The sequence below is a fragment of the Rhinoraja longicauda genome, chromosome 14, assembly GCF_053455715.1.
Source record: "Rhinoraja longicauda isolate Sanriku21f chromosome 14, sRhiLon1.1, whole genome shotgun sequence".
Lineage (NCBI taxonomy): Eukaryota > Metazoa > Chordata > Chondrichthyes > Rajiformes > Arhynchobatidae > Rhinoraja > Rhinoraja longicauda.
The window spans coordinates 34146590-34169112 of NC_135966.1; the positions used below are offsets into that span (position 1 = coordinate 34146590).

The 22523-nt window shown below is 41.3% G+C and overlaps 1 protein-coding gene across 7 annotated transcripts in view; it reads left to right on the forward strand.

Moving 5' to 3' along the window:
* The window catches only part of LOC144600206 (protocadherin gamma-A11-like), a 220562-nt gene extending 201280 nt beyond the window's left edge, over positions 1–19282 (forward strand). For 6 of the 7 annotated variants that reach the window (XM_078411696.1, XM_078411698.1, XM_078411695.1 and 3 more), the window contains exon 4: positions 17943–19282. In XM_078411696.1, coding sequence (XP_078267822.1) covers positions 17943–18220 — 278 coding nt within the window. In that variant the 3' untranslated portion in view covers positions 18221–19282. Of the gene's footprint in view, positions 1–450; positions 685–17942 lie in introns of those variants that run through there. The other variant, XM_078411701.1, reaches the window with a different exon arrangement.
* Positions 19283–22523: the final 3241 nt, after the last annotated feature.

Consider the following 22523-nt stretch of genomic DNA (forward strand, 5'->3'; position numbering starts at 1 on the left):
ACTGATTTTTGTCACCGACACTGTATTGCTGAGTTGATGGTTTCATTTTCCATACTCCCACTCTGCACTCAGCCTCATAATCTGTTCCAAAATTTAACCTAATTTCAAGGAACGATGCCTCATTTTGTAATAGTGCGCTTTCCAAAATTACATTGGAGATAATGTTTCAGGTAATGAGTCTGCCGAGCCCTTTCATATCTCCTCTGGAGCCATATTTCCTTCACTTATTTTTCTCATTACCATCCACTTTTTCCCTGGGACATTATCATGTTTATGTTAAGACTACTCCATCACAAGAAATGGACATATATTGTTGGAACTATTAATAAGAATGGTGCAAAGATAAAGAAATTAAGCAAACCACAGTTCTTTAGTTGGCATCCCAATGAATATTGAACTGAAATAAAAATAGAATATCCTCCACATACTCACACTTGAACTTTGGCCTAGGGGCATTCATCTGCTACTGGCTTCTGAACTTCCTGACTGGCAGAAGTTAGTTGATCAAAATTGGTCGTAAAACCTGGCCGGCACAGTGGCACAGAAGTGGAGTTGCTGCCTCATAGCAACCAGAGACCTGCATTCAATCCTCGCGAAGTGTGCTGTCTGCATGGAGTTTGAACATTCTCCCTGTGACTGCATGGATTTTTCTCGAGGTGCTTCGGATTCCTCACACATTCCAAAGACTTGCAGGTTTGCAGTTTTATTGGCTTTTGTAAATTGTTTCTAGCGTGCAGCATGTGAAAGACGAATAACACAGAATTAGTGTACGGGTGGTCGAAGGTCAGCATGGACTCGGTGGGCTGAAGAGTCCGTTTCCACACTGTATCTCTAAACTACGTTAAATTTCCTCTACCCTGACCCTCAAAACTGATGTCCTGCAGGGTTCTTTGTTCAGTCCCTTACTGTACTCTATGTGGCCAAGTACAACATCAACTCAAACTTTGAGTTTGCCAATGATACAATTGTTTATGGTCGGATCAACAACAATGAGGAGACAAAATACAAGAAAGCGATCGAGAATCTTGTGTGGTGGTGTCAGGCCAACAACCAAGCCCTAATCATCAGCAAGGAAAGAGTTGGATGCTGGAGAGAGCAGCCGGATGAACGTAACCCAATTCTCAGATGTGCAGATGAACGTAACCCAATTCTTGTGTTGTGCAGATGGTTAGCAGCTTCTGGTTCTTAGGCATCCTTATCACAACAATATACAATCAGACCGAGGAAGCGTTCTGATCCAAAAAGTTGCCTAACCATGTTCAGAGATGCTGCCTGACCTGCTGAGTTACTCCAGCACTTTGTGTACTTTTTTGTTCACCAACAAACTAACTTGGTCCCTTCACATTGATGGCTTGTTTACTTTCTTCGGAGTCTGAGAAGATTCCAATTGTCCACAAATATTCTTTCAAACTTCCACAGACGAGCAATAGAAAGTATTCTAATGCAATAGATTTCAGCCTCCATGGCAACTGCTCTGCTCTGCCTTTACTGCATGAACTTGCAGAGAATGGTGAACGCAGCCCAATCCATCACAGGCTTGTCACTTCCTTCCATCCAGTCCATCTTCACAGTGCATTGCATCAGGAAGGGTGTAGGTATCATCAAGGATGCCTGCCAACCTGACCAATCCCCTCTCTTCTACATTCTGAGAGATAGTATAGGAGCTGACACTTCTCATGACAATTGGACTCCTGAACCTGTTTCACACCCATTGCCAGAAGTGCTGCACAATGGAGCAAGGTGGTGGGAAGGGGGGACTGTTGAGACTGATAGGTGATGGGCGGAGAAAGGTGAGCGTGGAAAATATTAGGCAAATAGAATCAAGTGGGGAATGAGAGTATGGAGGGTAGAGACAGATATTGGGAGGTGATAGGTGGAACCAGAGCAATGAAAACAACAGAAGGAGCAAAAATCCAAACTTCTGGAGGAACACATTATGTTAGGTGATAGTTGGGTACAGGTGAGGAGGTGTGATTGATAGATGGGTGAACTATGGAAGAAGGGCTCAGAACTTCTGTTGAAAAGAGAAGAACTTCTTCATGGTAGCCATGCCTTGAAGTGAATTTGCAGTGGAGTAAAATTGCATTGAGTTTCCAGGCCATTTACAAACCAAGGAAAAAGGAATTAAGGGATGAGGAACATATTAGTTACACAAATTCTGAAATAAATGTTGGGAATATGGATGAAGTAGCAACAATGGAAAATAAAGGGAGTCAATGTTTGATTATTTACCTAGGCTGCATTCATGCACATATGCAGGATCGTACTCTCACAATATACAATTACAAACTGTTAAGATAGTAGAAAGATGGAGGCAAGGTCAAATGAGAGGAATTATAAGAGAGAGAGAAAACTAAGCACAATAAACAAAGAGAAAGAAGAAGACCTGCAGGAACAAAAATAACCACATTAAACTGTAATTGGCGGCACGATGGCGTAGAGGTAGAGTTGCTGCCTTACAGCACCAGAGACCCGGGTTCGATTCTGTCTATGGGGCTGTCTGTATGGTGCCGGTATGTTCTCTCCGTGACTGCGTGGATTTCCTCCGGATGCTCCGTTTTCCTCCCACAAGAACATACAGGTTTGTAGGTTAATTGGCTTCGGTAAAAATTGTATGTTGTCTCTAGTGTGTACGATAGTGCTGGCGTATTTGGCGATTGCTGGATGGTGCGGACTCAGTGGGCCAAAGAGCCTGTTTCCACTCTGTAATCTAAACTAAATATTAAAAATAAATACTAACTTTGAGATACAAAATAATTTCAAATTCAGAAGAATGTTTATCTGGCGGTTTATGCCAGCTCTTTCACGAACAATACAGTATATCCTATTTTTCATGCTCTAGTGTTGTATTAGATATGCACATGCAAGTATATTTCTTGCAAGTCCCTATCCAATTTCCTTTCAACATCATGATTGCTTTGATTTCCTTCACTCTTGTCAGCAGTCTATTCCAGATTATTACAGCTCATTGAGTAAGAAGCTTTTCGTCACAGCCTCCATATTTCCTTCAAAAATCTGTGTTACTATTAAATTTAAATGGACAGATAGAGTCACAGAGTGAAATAGCATGGAAGTAGGCCTTTTGGCACAATTTGCCCATGCCGACCAAGGTGCCCCATCTACACTAGTCCCACCTGCTCGTGTATGGCCCATATCCCTTTAAACCTTTCCTTGTATTTTGGACAAACATCTTTTGATAATGGGAACAGGGTTCCTTTCTCTGCTGTATCTTAACCCATCATGATCTTGTACACCTCAAACATTCCCTAATCACCTTTGCTCCAAGGTGAACAATCCCAGTTTACCCAGCCTAACACTGTAGCTAACATCTCTCGTTCCTGAAACCATATCCATAACCTTACAAAAATCATTATTCCTGCAGTATAAAGACAAATCTAATTGTGGCAAAACCAGATATTCAGCAAAAAAGAAAGGCACAATGTGCTGGAGTAATTCGGTGGATCAGGCAGCATATCTGGAGAACATGGGTAGATGGCGTTTTGGGTCAGGACTATTCTTCAGTCTGATCGTAGTGGGATGGGTGGAGAAAGCTGGAAGAGAGGAGGTGCAGGACAACACAGTGGCACAGCAGTAGGCTTGGTGACACAGCGCCAGAGAACTGGGTTCAATTCTGACAGTGGGTGTTGTCTGTATGGAGTTTGTGGCGGTGTGGGTTTTCTCCAGGTGCTTCAGTTTCCTCCCACTTTCCAAAGACATGCAGGTTTGTAGGTTAATTGGCCTCAGTAGATTGGCCCTAGAGTGCAGGATAGAACTAATGTGTGGAGATCGCAGGTCCGTGGGCCGAAGGGCCTGTTTCCCCGCTGTATCTCTAAAAAATAACAAATAAAGTAAACCAGCATCTGCAGTTCCTTGCATCTTCTTTTTTACTGCTCCACTGCAAAATCTCCCCCCTAGTATGCCTAATTTCTCTTCCTCTCACAGAGGTGAGGCCTGAGAAACTGTCTTTCACTGTCCCCCCACCACCCTTCCCTCCGTGATTCCTCCCGCTCTCCTGCTCTATTGACCATGCTCCTGGCTTTGTGAAATATCACCTATCCATGTTCTCCAGAGGTGCTGCTTGAGCCGCTGAGTTACTCCTGCAAGTCTTGTTTCTTTTTCTGTAATCCAGAATCTGCAGCACTTATCTCTCCAGATATTCAGCATATTCTCTCTGAACAAAAATAAAATTATTTGTGCTAATTTTGTTTGGTTTACCTTTTGCTTATTGGTGGCAAGGTGGCACAGCAGTAGAGTTGCTGCATGACAGTGTTGGAGACCCGGGTTCGATTCTGACTACAGGTGCTGTCAGTATGGAGCTTCCCCGTGACCGCGAGGGCTTTCCCTGGAAGCTCTGGTTTCCTCCCACACTCCAAAGATATATAGGTTAATTGGCTTTGGTAAAAAATTAAAATTGTCCCTAACGTATAGTGTACAGGGATCGTTGGTTAGCGTGGACTCAGTGGGCCGAAGGGCCTGTTTCCGCGCTGCCTCTAATACTAAAAACTAAAATCTGCTTTTTCCACTGAAGCCATTTGAGAATCCCCCTATAAATGTGCACCTTATTTTTATTGTAGCAGTGAAGCATGGAGAGGGAATAGGCATGACCATTTAAACTGAGAATATGGTTATCAGCTGACAAAATATAAAGTATAGAAACCATTTTGCTGTATGAGTTGCAATGCTTCAGTATCTGCTTCTCGTTCTTCAGCAAAGTACGACATGGAGAATGCTTTTGGGAAGCAAGAAGCTCCATATGTCATAGTACTACATTACAAATAGAATTATTCAGTACAGCCATTCACCCTGTGGCTCATCGTGTTCTGTCTAGCCTTTATAATGTAAATACCCATATGATTAAAATGAGGAGCAACCATGTTGGGAAGTCAGGGCCTGGAGCATCTCATGGCTGAGATGGATGAATCGATCCAATTCCCCCGAATTTGGCAGAAGCCGCACAAAGAAACCATGCAAAGCTCGGTACAAATTTCATTTCATGTAAATTCAGTTTCTGCAGGTCTTTGTGCTGGTTTAAAAATGTCATGTTGCAAAACAACCCTGCCCAAAATACAGGACATGCCTTCAGACTGAATTAATCTGCTTTAGGAATTTCCTTTAATTTTCCTCCTTTGCAGAACTTTGAGGAAGCTGTAGTATAAAACTGCTCAAGTATAAGGGCATGATTAGATATATCACTAATTCTGTTACATGTAACTGAAGATAATATAATGAGCAAATGTAACTAGCAAAGTGTTATTTATATTTAATTTCAGTTAAATCATTTTCATCTATTTAAAATTGTTGCGAATTAGATATTCTAATTCTACCCACAATTGTTTGGTAGTTTGTTAGATAGAGCTCTAGGGGTTAGTGGAATCAAGGGATATGGGGTGAAGGCAGGCACAGGTTATTGATTGTGGATGATCAGCCATGATCACAATGAATGGCGGTGCTGGCTCGAAGGGCCAAATGGCCTCCTCCTGCACCTATTTTCTATGTTTCTATGTAATGGCTACCAAGCAGAGCAATAATCAAGTTACTGGATGGAGCAGAGAAGTCCTACGAGTGTAAGTCCCATTGAAATGATACAAATTGTTTAGTTTTAGTTAAGTTTAGAAATACAATGTGGAAACAAGCCCTTCAGCCAACTGAGTTCACGCCGACCAACGAACACACATTTACTGGTTTAGTTTAAAGATACAACGTGGAAACAGGCCCTTCATCGACCATCCGCCCCCACACACCAGCCCTATCCTGCACAGTAATTTACAATTTTTACCAAAGTCAATTAACCTTCAAACCTGTACGTCTTTGGAGTGTGGGAGGAAACCAGAGGACCCGGGGAAAATCCACGCCATCATGAGGGAAACGTACAAAACTCCATACAGACTGCACCTGTAGTCGAGATTGAACCCGGGTCTCTGGCGCTGTAAGGCAGCAACCCCACTGCTCTGCCAGCGTGCCACCCTTGAGCCTACTGTCATTGATTCGATCGACGACTGCATTGTACCCATGAAGAACTCACTGACTTCATACACTTCACTTCCAATTTCCATCCTGCCCTTAAATATACTTGGACTATCTCTGACATCTCCCTCCCGTTTCTGGACCTCACCATCTCCGTCACAGGAGACAGACTAGTGATTGACATCTACTATAAACCCACTGACTCGCACAACTATCTGGACTACACTTCTTCCCACCCTGTCTCCTGCAAAAAATCTATCCCCTACTCCCAAGTCCTCCGTCTGCGCCCGGGATGAGGTGTTTCACACGAGGGCATCAGAGATGTCCTCATTCTTCAGGAAACGGGGCTTCCCCTCTTCCATTATAGATGAGGCTCTCACTAGGGTCTCTTCTACATCCCGCAGCTCCGCTCTTGCTCCCCCTCCCGCCATTCGTAACAAGGCCACAATCCCCCTCGTTCTCACCTTCCACCCCACCAGCCGGCGTATCCAACAAATCATCCGCCAACATTTCCGTCACCTACAATGGGACCCCACCACTGACCACATCTTCCCATCCCCTCCCCTTTCTGTGTTCCGCAGAGACCATTCCCTCCGTAACTCCCTGGTCCACTCGTCCCTTCCTACCAAAACCACCCCATCCCCGGGCACATTCCCCTGCAACCGCAGGAGATGCAGCACCTGTTCCTTTACCTCCCCCCTCAACTCCATCCAAGGACCCAAACAGTCTTTCCAGGTGAGACAGAGGTTCACCTGCACCTCCTCCAACTTCATCTATTGCATCCGCTGCTCTGGATGTCAACTTCTTTACATCGGCGAAACCAAACGCAAGCTCGGCGATCGTTTCGCTCAACACCTTCGCTCAGTCCGCTTTAACCAATCTGATCTCCCGGTGGCTGAGCACTTCAACTCCCCCTCCCACTCCCCGTCTGACCTTTCTGTCATGGGCCTCCTCCAGTGCCATAGTGAGGCCCACCGGAAATTGGAGGAACAGCACCTCATATTTCGCTTGGGCAGCTTGCAGCCTAGCGGTATGAACATTGACTTCTCAAACTTTAGATAGTTCCTCTGTCCCTCTCTTCCCCTCCCCCTTCCCAGTTCTCCCTCTATCTTCCTGTCTCCACCCATATCCTTCCTTTGTCCCGCCCCCCTGACATCAGTCTGAAGAAGGGTCTCGACCCGAAACGTCACCCATTCCTTCTCTCCTGAGATGCTGCCTGACCTGCTGAGTTACTCCAACATTTTGTGAATAAATACCTTTGATTTGCACCAGCATCCGCAGTTATTTTCTTACCCTATCCCCATCACCTCTCGTCCACCGCAGGCAAACATGGAATTCCTTCCATAACCTATGCATGACTCACCCGAATGATAGCTGCCATCACGCATTCCCACTTATCATCAATATCACACCATCTGCCCATAGCCGGGTTATGCTTCCTATGCAGTTTTACACTTTTAATATATCAATATCAGTCCTCACTGGCAATAGCCAGCTTGCCAGCAGCAATGACCATCGGATCAAAAAACATAGGAGCAGAATTAAGCCCTTTTGCCCACTGAGTCTACTCCATCATTTGAAAATGACTGGCTTATTTTTCTCAATCAAACCCTTCCCCTGCCTTGTCTCTGTGACCTTTAATGCCCTTACTTATCATTAACCTATCAATCTCTGCTTTAAAAATACCCAATGACCGCCTCCACAGCCGATTGTGGCAATAAATTCCACAGATTCACCAAGCTTTAGCAAATTCCTCCTCATCTCCATTCTCAATGCTCGTAATATTATCCCAGAATATTGAGCCCTGAAACAGGGCATTTAGCCCATCTGTTTCACGCAGCTATTATGTCTTACTTATGCCTTCTCCCTTCTCAATTCAGCTAAATCAATCAGCATTACCTTCTGGTTCCTTCTACCTTATCTTGTTGTCCAACCTTCTCTTTGATGTGTGCACCTTCTTCGCTTCAATGGCTCCCTGTCAAAACAAACTCCACTTTCTTATCATTCATTCGGTAAAGTTACTTCCCTAGAAGGCTTATGAAGTTCGGCATATCCCCAACAACCCTCACCAACCTCTATAAATGCACTTTAAAAAGCATTTTATCAGGATGCATCACAGCATGATTTGGGAAGAGCTTCATCCAAGACTGCGAGAAATTGTAGAGAGTTATGGATGTAGCCTAGACCATCATGCAAACCAACCTCCCTTCCATTAATAACATCTACATTTCACGCTGCCTCAGCAAGGCCACCAGCATAATCAAGGACCAGTCTCACTCCGGCCATTCCCTCTTCTCCCCTCTCCCATCAGGCAAGAGGTACAGAGGTTTAAAAACCTATACCTCCAGATTCAGAGACAGTTTCTTCCCAGCTGTTATCAAGCAAATGATCCATCCACTCACCAACAAGAGAGTCGTCCTGACCTCATTGGAGATCTTTGAACTATCTTTAATCAAAGTTTACTGGACTTTATCTTGCATTAAATATTATGGCCATTAACCTGTACCCATACACTGTGGACTGCTTGATTGGTATCATATATAGTCTTATCACTGTCTGTAAAACACGCAACAAAAAGCTTTTCAATGCACCTTGGTGCACATGACAATAATAAACTAAACCAATAAACTACACTAAATTTCTAAATTCTTTTTTGCATTTCTTAGTGGCTATTTTATATTTTTCCTCATGTGGAAACATTCTCTCCCTGTTCGGTCCATCAAAACCTTTCATAATTTTAAAGCTGAAGAAGAAAAATGCCTGAATTGCTGGCCCATGATTTTCATAATGGGTTCCTCCATGAGATTTTTCTTGTAATAGCGGCATGTTTTTGGATGCTTTTAAAGACCTCCATTACGATATATTTCAGCTTTCTTTCATCAAAAGCAAAGTGCTATAATTTATACCTGCTTACCTGATGTGAATAGCACCACATTTTATATCGCAGAAATCTCGCTACCCTCTGCAATACCTCTATACCTCTGTACTTCTACAATATAGCAACCAAAACTGCATGCGGTGCTATAAGCCGGCTTACGCTTTGAATACAGGTTAAGATCACTTTGGTACACAAAATGCTAGAGTAACTCAGCGGGTCAAGCAGTATCTCTGGAGAACATGGAAAGGTGATGTTTCATGTCAGAACCCTTCTTCACACTATGATCACTTCACAATTTTTCAATGCTGTTGGGTTTGTCTTTCCAAACATATGGTTCAACTTCTGGTGATTATTGCTCATAATATAATTATCTGCATTGAACCTCACATGATTATTATTTGATCATCTTATTATTGTCCTCCTGTTATATGTTGCAGTCCTAAGAAGGGTCTCGACTTGAAACGTCACCTATCCAACTTCTCCAGAGATGCTGCCTGACCTGCTGAGTTACTCCAGCACTCTCAGTTTTGATTTTTAATAGTAACCTCCCCCAACCCCGAACTTCCATCCAATTTGGTATCATGCTTTTGATTCCAAAATCAAAATCTCCAGTGCCAATTTCGAAAGGCAGTGGTCGCACACTGATCAGCGTGGAACACCACCACTGGTCTTCTTCAATTGTGAATGACATTTACACCCACTGACTGCTTTCGTAAAGTCAACTACATCTTTCATTCTACTATATTTTTCCCAAACACTGTATTTCGTGACCTTTATGTTTATTATGCCTCAGAATTCCTTCAAAACTGTAGGAAAATATAGATTAATTGCATATGCTTCATTATCATTATCTATTATTTCCATTATTTTGTTAAAAAATCCAGAATCCTTGCTATTGCAAGAATCCTGGGTGGCACAGTGGCACACTGGTAGAGATGTTGCCTCACAGAACCAGAGATCTGGATTCAATCCTGACCTCGGGTGCTGTCTGTATGGAGTTTGTACTTTCTCCCTCTGACCCTGTGCGTTTCTCTGGGTGCTCCGCTTCCCTTCACATCGGATAGACTTGTGGATTTGTAGGTTAATAGGCCTATTTAAACTTGCCCCTAATATGTGGGGAGTGGATGAGAAAGTGGGATAAAATAGAACTAGTGTGAATGGGTGATCAATAGTCAACATGGACTCAGTGGGCTGAAGGACCTGCTTCCATGCTCTATCTATAAACTGTTATTCTACTTTTCATTTCCCAATTATATTTTATTCTTTCCTTTTGTAGGTTTCCTTTATTTTGCCAACCACCAACATTAAGCTCATTAGTCTTTCATTACATGAACACATTATTGTCTCCCAATTAGAGTCTAAGAGATTCATAAATATTAGATGCAAGCAGAATATTTAACAGCATTCTGTCAGATTCAGGGTTTCAGTGCAGGAGCATTCTTGACGATGCAGCCAGCCACGTGCTTTAAAAGAGGCTCTGCATTGACCTCTGCTTTCCCAATCTAGCAGAAGCCAGACCCTCCCTGCATAATTTTTACCAGTACCGTGCTGAAAGAAACAGTGTCATAGCCTCACAGAGTCATGCAGCATGGGGACACTTTTTTAAGTGTTGTGATAGTACCTGCCTCAACTACCTCCTCTCTTCCATATAGCTACCACACATTGTGTAAAAAAGTTGCACATTGGGCTCCTATCAAACCTTCTTCCCCTCACATTAAACCTATGTCCTCCTTTTCTTGATTCTCCTACTCTAAAGGACTCTGTGCATTTACCCTATCTATTCCACTCATTATCATATACACATCTGTAGGGCCACCTGTGCTCCAGGGAATAAAGTATAATCTGTAAAGAATAAACTATAGCTCAGGCCCTCGCATCATTATCGGGCAACATCCTAGGTCTCTGGCACTGTAAGGCAGCAACTCCACCACTCTGCCACTCTGCCACCCTGCTTTAATGGAAGTACAGCAGCACAGAATAAGAAAGCCAGACTAAATCAGAATGCAGCAACTTCATTTTGAGTCAGTGCTATGCTCTGAGAAATGATGAAGAAGCAAAGGTCATCTTCTTTCTCACACTAGAGAAGTTGGTGGAGAGAGTTGCATACCATGAAAACGACACAAAATGTTGGAGTAACTCAGCAGGTCAGGCAGCATCTCTGGAGAACATGGATGGGCAACCTTTTAGATTGAGTCCCTTCTTCATCCTGGCCCACTGAGTTACTCCAGAACCTTGCTTTTTTTTTAACCCAGCATCTGCAGTTCCTTGTGTCTACATAGCACAGCATGACATATTAATTGGAGATTAAACGAATAAGTACAATGACCAATAGAGCCATTCCTCTGGATATTGATGAATTCTCAGATCATAAACTCTTTTTAGCCAGCAAATCTGCCAACCAATTGATTCCTTATGACCACCAGTTTTGATTATTGGCTAACATTTCTCCAGCTTTCATTACTTTCCCTAACGGACCCATTCTGACCCAATCACTCACACTTGCCTGAGCGTTATTATTTGTGCCACATTAGCCACATGTTCAACTACAGTCCTTACATTTAGCATGGTTTTGTGAAAATCAGACTGATATTACTTCTGGGTTGTTGGTTGGGTGCTTGATTGGATGCATCAGATATTCCTGTTCAGGTATGGTGACTGTAATGCATGGGGCCATACATTTCTATGCTAATAAAAAAAGCTAATATATTTTCACTTGTTTCTAGCTTAAAGAAAATCCAAATCATTTTCAGTGCAGGCGGTGAGGAGGATCATGTCCAATATCATTTTTCGGAACCTTACCAGTAATGACCATGTTTCAACCTTAATTTTCTGTCACCCGGTAATATAGTTTTTTTTCATTAAATCCAAGAAGATTTAATTTCAGACTGGAGTATTTATAACTGCTTGCGTTTCTGCCAACACAAAAAGTTCATTATTTTGTATTCTGTAAAATGGACCATACTGATTTTTCTTTTTCAAATCCATGATGTGGGTGGCAACCCATCATTATGCCTGAAATTCTCCACATGCAATCTACCACAAAAGTTGCTCAGCTGTCCAGTGTCTCAAATACAGAGTGCATTATTTGCTTTCACAGGTGGCACAATAGTGCAGTGGTAGAGCTGCAGCCTTACAGCGCCAGAGACTCCTGCTGCGGTCTATATGGAGTTCCACGTTCTCTCTGTGACTGCTTATGTTTTCCCTGGGTGCTCTGGTTTCCTCCCACATTCCAAAGATGTGCTGGTTTGTAGGTTAAATGGCTTTGGTAAATTGTCCCGAGTATGTAGGATAGAACTAGGCTACTGGTGATCATTGGTCGATGCGGACTCGGTTGTCCAAAAGGCCTGTTTTCACCCTGTATCTCTAAACTAAACTAAACTAAACTATGAAGCACACTTTACATGCCCAGAAGCAATTTTGGCACCATGCATCTCATTTGGCGTGCAAATAATCACTCCGTAGATGCAATGTGGAAGTGCAGGAAAATTAAAAGCTATTAATTCTGAGAAGGAGCTGTCACAACAGGTTTAATTAAATGTGAAACCAATCTTTGTAAATGCAACTTCGATATAGCACTGATAAGCTCATTATATTTTGTATGCACTTCTTTTACCAGCAGGGAACTTCTGAATACACTCTGAGGTTTGCATCTATTTGAATTGCCAAGTATCGCCAAATTAACTGTTTGTTTTGTAAACATTGGAGTCATAGAATCATATAGCACGGCTTGCCGGGCCTCTACCCCCCTAGATCCTCTGTCCTCCAGTACATCTGGGAGATTTTTTGTATCTTCCTTAGTGAAGACAGATCCTAGTGTGAATTGGTGATCAATGGACTCAGTGGGCCTAAGGAACAGTATCTATGCTGTATCTCTATACTAAAAAATGATCAATATATATACAGGGCCAAAAATTAATTAGGGTGTGGTCATTGTATCCCAACAGTTTGGGCATTTAGTTATGTGCCCGGTGGTACCGTTTGCCTTAAAGTGCATTATGCTCACTTACGTATGTACGTGAAAGATGATTTCGCACCACTAAAATAGGGCACGCGGGCTTCCAATAGTAGATTATATGGGAAATATAGGGCTTAAATGTGATTGAGGTCCGGGCATTCCATTCCAACATTTTTGACCCTTAGTAGTATGCCCGGCAGCACCCTGTGCTTTAACGTGCTTCCTGCTGACTGCACTGCATGTGTGAAAGATGATTTAGCACTACTAAAACAGAAGATACACAACCAAACCATATGGTGACCAGACTGCTCTGCAATAGACATTGCCTATATTGTAACTTCAATAGGATGGATGCAGTGTACAAATATATTCTAATATCAAAATTACCCCTGAATTTATGTATTTAAGGCATTCAAATTTCATGGTTCGATCACTAAAATTATTTCCGAAGCTAATTATTTCTCAACTGACCAGTTTCTGATTTTCTAGTGCATTTTTGCCTGCAGCCAATCTTTAACATCTTCATGTTAGTGCCAACACATTTCCATCAAAGCGAATTGATCCTTTTTTTCCATTTGTCAAATAAACCAATATCAAAATAATTATCCTTTTGTTCACTGGGTGCATAAAATTAAAAACCATGAATATACAAAAGCAACTGTGCATATTCTAAATGCTACAGGGAAAAAGTAAAAATTAAAACAATATCTACTTTGGCAGTGGTAGCCAGTCTCGTAAGGAGCAATAGCTAAGTTGGAAATTAAGAAAGTCTCCCAGAGGCATACTTAATAAAAGCAATCTAATAATAACAATACCTAGCCAGGCAAATAAAAAAGTTTGTATTCTCACTCTGTGAAAATTAGCTGAGACAGCAGTATAAAAATTAAAATCGTTTCAATGGAATGAAATTAATCAGTGGCAGTGTAAAAAATAATCTATGAGGAATGCCAACATTAAAGCATAATACTGCAACTGCTGGAAATATGGACAAGAACAGAAATGGTGAAAACCAGCATCTGTGGAAGGAGAAACAGAGTTGAAGGTTCAGAGTTACAACTTTTCATTGGGAATATAATTGGGAAACGCACCCTGCGTTTTGCTGCTCCTGAGATGACAATCCAGAGCAAAATTCACTGTGGTGGAGCAGATACGATATTGGTGTTTCAGATATTTGGAGAGGCACATGGATATGCAGAGAATGGAGGGATATGAGGGACGAATAAGCAGATGAGATTGCTTTACCTTGGCATTAGGTTTGGCACAGAGGGCCATACATTTCTATGTGGTATGTTCAATGTAAAATAGCTTCAAGTTATCATCGCTAGCTGGTTTAACAACCAAATGTTATCAGCTTGTATATCCTCACTGAAGCAGCTGATGAGAAAGGAGAAGGCAAAGAAAGTATGTTAGTCGCTCATTTTCTGTGATATGAAGCTGCCGTAGAATCCCAGGAGTTATGCAGGAGTCTTATTTTGTGAACACAGATAGCCAGCGCGATGACAGTGGTGGCACAGTGGCACAGCTGGTGGAGCTGCTGGCTCCCAGTGCCAGAGACCCGGTTTCGATCTTGATCATGGGAATTGTCTGTGGAATATAGACATTCTCCTTATGACTGTGTGGGTTTTCTCCAGGTGCTCCATTTCCTCCCACATCCCCAAATCATGTGGATTTGTCGGGTAATTAATTGGACTTTACCTTGCACTAACATTCCATTCCATTTATCATGTATCTGTACACCATGGATGGCTGGATTGTGATCATGTATAGTCTTTCCGCTGACTGATTAGCACGCAACAAAAAGCTTTTCATTGTACCTCGTTATACCTGACAATAAATTAAACTAACTAAAGGAACTAACTAACTAATTCTCCACTGTAAATTGCCCCAAGTGTGCAGGGAGTGGACGTGAAAGTGTAATAATATAGAACCAGTTGAACAGGCTGAATGGTCGGCATGAACTCAGTGGGCTTCAGGCTTGTTTCTACGCTATATATCGAAAGAATAAACTGCAGCCACGAAGAGTAGAAACAAGGAATTGCAGATGGTTGTTTATGCAAAAGACCACAATGTGCTGAGGTAAGTCAGCGGGTCAGGCAGCATCTCTGGAGAAAATGGATAGACGATGTTTCGGGTGGGTATCGTTCTTCAGATTAAGGGTCCTGACCAGCAATGTCACCTATTCACATTCTCCAGAGATGCTGCCTGACCAGCTGAGTTACTCCAGCACATTGTGTCCTGTAGTGGAAGGCATGGTTTGTAGTTGGATCACTCTGGACACAAAGGAAACTGAGCAGTCTCTTTGTGTGGATAGGACAGGATGGATCAGCTTAAGTTGCCTCTGTATCTAGGTAGGTCAGTTAACAATTGAGATGGTGAAATAGACCTAAGGGACAAAACATGAAGCAAGCAATAGGGCAAGAGGAAGGTCGTGCAACAATGCTTCAGGCCCTTGGTTCTTGCAAAGGTTTTAGCACTTGAAATTTTATGGAGAGAGAAACAGTTAAAGTTGCAAGTGCTAAACCCTTTGCTAAAACCTAGGGCCTGAAGCATTAACTCGTTCTCTTTTAACAGATTCTGCATGACCTGCTGAGAATTTTTTTTCTTTTTAACATCAGATTTCCAGTATCAGTAGTTATTTTTTCTTTTGGTTTTCATTTACTCCTCAATTCGATGTAGATGGAAGACAACGGGAGAGGAAGGAGGGTGAATAAAGCAGAAAGGAGGAACATGCAAGAGAGAGGTTATGAAAGTAGTGATGACAATGCTGGGCAACACAATGGAAGCACGGTGATTTAGGTTAATCCCACATTAGTTTCTCTGGAGCTACCAAAGCATCTTCAGAAGATCAATGAAAAATGCAAGAGATTGTAGAAACTATGATGACAAAAAAATCAGATGATCAATGGAAAATACAGGAGATTGTGCAAACTTTGATGACAAAGACATTATAAATGATCCATAGAATCCTGGAGTAAGCTAAATTCCACATTGCCAACTCGGGAAGGTCAGCGACGCAGCGGTAGACTGCCTAAGGCCAGCCTGACCTCAAACAAAGATCATAGAACATCACAGCAAAGGAGAGGTCCTTCAGCCTACAATGTCTGTGCCAAAAATAATGCCAAGATAAGCTAACCTCATCTGCCTGAACATGATCTATATCCATACATTCCCTGCATACCCATGTGCCTATCTCACAGATGTAAATCCCAGGATCATATTTGCCTCCACCACCATTCCTGGCAACGCATTCCCGCACCCACCACCCACTGTGTAAAAGATCTTTCCCTGCACAACTCCTCTAAGCGTCAGCACTCGCACCTGAAAGCTATGCTCTTTAGTCTTTAATCTTTGACATTTCCACCTTGGAAATTAGGTTTTAACTGTCTACTTTATCTATGCCTCTCATCATTTTATATGTTTGTTGAATGTTCTGTTACCAGAGCAAACTGATGCTCTGGTTATATGTCTTACTCAATGCAAAATACTCCAAAAAGTATTAGACAGTTGAGTTCAGTCAGCATTGAAGCAGGTGACATAGATTTAAGATGAGAGGGGCAAAATTTAATAGGAACCTGAGGGTCAACATGCGCACAGAAGGTTGTGGGTATGTGGAACGAGGCAGGGGGGGATACTGAGGCAGGTATTATAATAACATTTGGGCAGGTACATAGATAGAAAGGTTTTGAGGGATCAGGACCACACGTGGGCAGAAGGGACTAGCATAGATGGGGAAATTTGGTCGACATGGGCAAGTTGGGCCATAGGGCCTGTCCCCAAGCTGTATGTCTTTATGATTATGACTGTCATATCTTTCTCACCCTTTTTTGCAGATTTTTGAACAATCATTGCTGGGCTTGCCAGAGATTCCAACATCCCACAAACAAATAAATAGAAACACCAAAGTAATTCTGTTGATCATTGTTGTTTGTGGGATGGCATTGTGCACACATTGTAGATTGTATTTTCCTAAAACACCTCAATGAATTTATTCCACAGTAATTATTTGACAGTAAAGATCCTGTAGGGCATTCTGGAGAAATGAAAAGTGCTGTACAAATGCAATTCATTTCCTTTCTAATTAAAAATAAACATGCAGCTGATAAATTCATGTAGAATAAAATGCCTGAAGTAAGTTTTCTGTAGATGACACATTTCTAAATCTGGGGAAAAAAAATAATGAATGTAGCATAGGCCTTGATTATGTCAAGATGGTTTAAGTTCAGGCATGAGTGAGCACAAATGGAAAATCGGAAATGGCACAGAATGACTGGTTTAGATACGTATGATCAAGTTTGAACATGAACTGTTTATTTTAGTTTAGTTCAGAGGTACAGCATAGAAACAGGTCTTGCGCTACACCGAGTTCACATTAGTTCTATGTTATCCCACTTTCACATCCATTCCTTGCACATTTGGGGTGATTTCTACAGTGACCAATTAACCTATAAACCCGCTTGTCTTTGGGATATGCAAGGAAACTGGAGCACCTTGAAGAAACCTCCGGGGTCACAGGGAGAACATGCAAACTCCACATAGACAGCACTAGAGGTCAGGATCAAACTCGCGTCTCTGGAGCTGTGAAGCAGAAGCTCTACCAGCTGCACTGCTCCTAACTGAGTTTAGTTTTCTTCTTTCCTATCTTCAACCAAACCTTTATAGAAATCGTAAATATGGTGTAAAGATACGCTTCATATACCACACAAGAATTTTTGATTCCTTGGAATTAAAATTGGAAGTGAAGCAGAACTTGGATGTTTCATTGCTTTGCACAGTTAATTTATGTTTATATCCCTTGCTAATGGACAATATTAATTTATGAGGCAGAGATAATATTAGCTGCAGTGGGGCATTGGCTTAGGAGTTTTTCAAAGGATGAGAACTGTCACAAAGGAGAAAAACAAATTAAATACAAGTAGAGGAGATAGAAAGGACAAAGATATCAGTAAATGAAGCAGAGCCTAAATTGGCGCCATCAAGGATAATAGTTGTTCGATGAATGTTCAATGGAAATGAAGCTACAGAGTGGAAATTTTCCCTCGGTTGCTTGTGCTAAATGTGTGCTTCACTTCAGATTCCATGAATTCAATCTAATGGTTATCATGAACTGAAAATGATCATTATATTTATGCATGTTTCATTCAACAGATGTGGATTACATTAAAGCATCTCCAGATTTGGAAGGTGGTATACCCGGCTGGACCCCCAGGTTTGCACCACAGAACCTCGAAACCCTGGAAGCTGATGAGTATCAGTCAAACATCTACATGGGCGGCAGTCCAGTCATGCTCTCCGGCCACCAGGACAAAGCTATCAAGCAGGACAGGCAACATTCTGCATCTTCTACGAAAAAGAAGAAGAAGCGCAGCAAACGTTCGGAAAAGCGGGAAAGCAAAAGTACAATGGAGGAGCCACAAAATGAGTAATGCCTCCTCTCATGGTAATCTGTGTACTCCCGGTATCCAAGTCAGATCATCAGAGTAGGCACAAGGGTTCTGTAAATTAAATTTAAAGTCACATTTGGAAGAGATATTGTTGTGTGTACTCAAATGCTAACTTGTTGTCTTGAATGTTTTATAATTTTAGTTCAATGCTTTTATTTGGCTTGGCTCTATTTCTTCTGTCAGGCAACATTTGTTTCTTATATGTTCAGCTGTAAATGCACAGGAGTCAGTGAGAAAAACAAATTTAAAATAGTATTTTGTTAATGTGTGAACTAAGACAGTGACCTTATGAAAATGTATTTTCAGTTTGCACTCCCTAGTGTCAACCTATGGTCTGACTACAGGACAGATTAATTGTATTAAGATGAAAAGTTATACATTTGCAAATATTGATTAAATATCCAGCTGGAGAAGAAATCTAAATTGTCAAGAACTGAGTGAAGGCAAACATACACAAAATCTGTAATCTTTATGAAGCAGTGATTATTTTCAGTGCCATCATAAGCAATTTCATTCCATGGGAATTTGAATTTAACAGATCGAGAATTAATGCATGTTTTTTTTCATGTCTCAACAAATTGGGACTTGGGTCGAAGAACAGCATGTATACACCATTATTTTCATGGGTATTTTAACAGCTGACAACTGGATATATTTTTCTCTGTGTTCAAAGTTGAAGATAAGAATGTAACTGTTTTTACGTAACACAGAAATAATTAGTTGAAGAAGTTTCTTTAAGTTTGCGAGCAGGGCAAAGTGCACCACTGTGTATCTAACAAAATGTGGATGAAACAATAAACTGGCTTCAGCTGTTCATCTTGGCTAAGTCAGACTGTGACTGCTTAATACTCTTCTGAATCACTTTGTGCGTTTGTAGCAACAGTAATCACAGAGGTTATTTCTTCAATCACCTGCGGCAACTATGCATTTTGTTACATTTGTACCAAAGGTGGCTTCCTTTCTCAATGACATCTAATGTAATCTTTTATGCTTAGTCTATTTTCAGATGTATTCTGTTTTTTGCATGTTTAAGTAAACGTGATCAGGACAATCTTTACTATGTATGTGGTTATTAATGAGTCATCTTTTCACCACTCAGTGTACAACTTTACAGCTTTTTGCACACCGATAAGCACGCTTTCCAACAAAGTAGCTCATTATTCACTCATTGATGGCAAACACATTTACTCTTTTTAAATACTGTTAACAATTATGTGAAATCTACATTTGAATTATTTGCTGTTTCAAAATATATTGTTGATCAACAATAAGGCACTTTGAAACAAAAACAGAAAATGCTGGAAATGCCCAGCAGGTCAGGCAGCGTCTGTGGATGATGAAAAAAAAGTTAGTGTTTCAGGTTATAGACCCTTCATTAGAACTGGAAAATGGAAACACAAATTAGTTTCAACCTGCAGAAAGGGCAAAGGAAGAATGGATTGATCAAAAGCAATATCTCTGATAGAGTGAAGTCAAGATTGCCTTGGGGCTGTGCTGGTGAAGTAACATTGCAGGGCACCGAATTGTGAATTATCATGGAGATAGCGCAGCGGTAGAGTTGCTGCTTTACAGCGAATGCAGCGCCGGAGACTCAGGTTCGATCCTGACTACGGGTGCTGCACTGTAAGGAGTTTGTACGTTCTCCCCGTGACCTGCGTGGGTTTTCTCCGAGATCTTCGGTTTCCTCCCACACTCCAAAGACGTACAGGTATGTAGGTTAATTGGCTGGGTAAATGTAAAAATTGTCCCTAGTGGGTGTAGGATGGTGTTAATGTACGGGGATCGCTGGGCGGCACGGACTTGGTGGGCCGAAAAGGCCTGTTTCCGGCTGTATATATATGATATGATATGATATGATAAGGCATTAATGCCTATCATTACTGATTGCAGCATGTGGGTTAAGAAGTCAAGGATTCATTTGTAGAGCAGCTTGCTGAGTCCTACGTCCAAGAGATAGGTATTGGTTTATTATTGCCATGTGTACAGTGAACAACTTTGTTTTGCATGCTATCGATGGATATCACAGCATACATGAGTATATCATGTAGTGTAAAATAAAATATGCACAGGGTAGAATATGATGTTAAAGCTACAGAGAAAGAGCAGACAAAAAAAAGTTCAAAGACCACCATGAGAGTTTGGAAGATCGGGAATATATCGATATTTGATAAGAGGTTTGTCAAGAGTCAGATAACAGCTAGGAAGAATCTTTGAGATATCGTGTGCCTTCAGGTATTTGACATCTGATCCACAGGGAATAATGTTCATAAAATAGGAAATCACATAACCAAATTAATTTCAAATCAGTGAACTAAATTTCAATCAGAGTTTTTGGACTAAATAAGCATACCGTATGTTTCTTTAAAAGTGATGAAGCAGCTTTTCTTTCATATATTACTGATGTTATGTTCATCATGATACGACATATTATGAATTCATGCGGACAAGCAAATTTCCTGATTCATTCCTTTATTTATGCTTAATTTTGCAGTGGGGATACTATCCAGCTTCAATGTTCCCTCTCCAAAAATGTTTTATATCTAAAATAGTATTTACCACTGAGAAGCACATGTAGCATTTGGGGTGTACATACATATTCAGTGAATTTTACTATTAGTTTATTCATACATATAAATAAATTGCAGCTTGATATGAGACTGATGATAGCTAATAATATTGAGCAAAAAACAAACTGCTGCAGGTATTCAGGGGGCCTAACAGCAGCATCTGTGAAGGGAAATGGAGAGTCAAAGTTACAGGTCGAGATTCTCGTCCCAGTCCAGTTGAAGGGTTTTGACCCGAAATTTCAACTGTCCTTTCCATCTACGATGATGCATTGAGCTGCTGGATCCACCAAGCAATTTGCAGAAACAATGAACTGCAGATGCTGGTTTACACAAATGGCCACAAAGCGCAGGATCTCTGGAGAACATGAAGAGGTGACATTTCAGGACAGGAAGAAGGGCCCCGGTCAAAAACGCACCTTCAGAGATGCTGCTTGACCTGCGGAGTTACTCCAGCACATAGTTTCCTTTTGTGTCCATCGGCAGTTTGATTTTTTTTCCAAACCCACAGCAACTGCAGTCTCTTGCATCTCCATTTTGCACCCACGAGCATCTCGTATAATATGATCCTTTAGAAAAGGAGAGGGGAAAAAAATCAAATTGATTTGTTAGGTAAGGATTGTTAATTTACATGTCGGCCCTGGGCTAATTTTGTGCATTCTGTCAAAGAAGAGTGCTTGATTATGACAGTATGAAATCAATTTCAGAATGCTAAGACCCAGTTTGTGATAGTAACTATTCTTTACAAACTACCTACTTTGATATTTTGCAAATGTTTTGACATAAATTATTCTTTCTTCACCACTAAAAAAGTATTCAGATGAATGACAGATCAACGGGGTATCTGGTTAACAATTATCCCAGTTTGATATTTATGAGAAAATTCACTGCTTTATAAATAAGACTGCTTGCAGTTTCAATTTAAGAAAATTGAAACAATGCAAGCTTTATACAACCACTTTTGGCTCGCAGTCAACAGAACAACTGTTATAAATGAGCAGACATTGGAATTATTCTCTAATTGTTTAGTTTAGAGATACAGCATGGAAACAGGCCCTTTGGCCCATGGAATCCATGCTGACCATTGATCACTCGCTCACACTAGTTCCATGTTAGCCCACAATCGCATCCACTCCCCACACTCGAGGAGTAATTTATAGAAGCTAATTGAATTACAAACTCAGACATCTTTGTGATGTGGGGAGAAACAGGAGCACCCGGAGGAACCCCATAAGATCACAGGGAGAAAAGTGCAATCTCCATTCAGACTACACAAAACTGAAAATTATTTCATCACAATTGATTGGCTGCCATAATTCTGAAATGCATTAGGTCATTCAAAGTTATCCTTACTGGACATTACTTGCAAATGCATTTTTATTTCTGAATCATTATACAATCAATCATTATATATTCAAGTGTTGCCAAAAAATAGGTATCTGTATGGTAGAACCTTTGCAGGAAATTGCATCGTGCTGCATTGTTCTACAAAACATGCACTGGAGTTGCCTTGCATGATTATCCCAAACCAGTCGAACCCATTGCACATTACAAATGGAACTCGGAGCCGCACAGTGGCACAGCAGCAGAGTTGCTGTCTTACAGCACCAGAATCCCGAATTCGATATCGACTACGGATACTGTCTGTAGGAGTTTTTACATTCTCCCTGTGACCACGTGTGTTTTCTCCAGGTGCTACGGATTCCTCCCACACTCCAAAG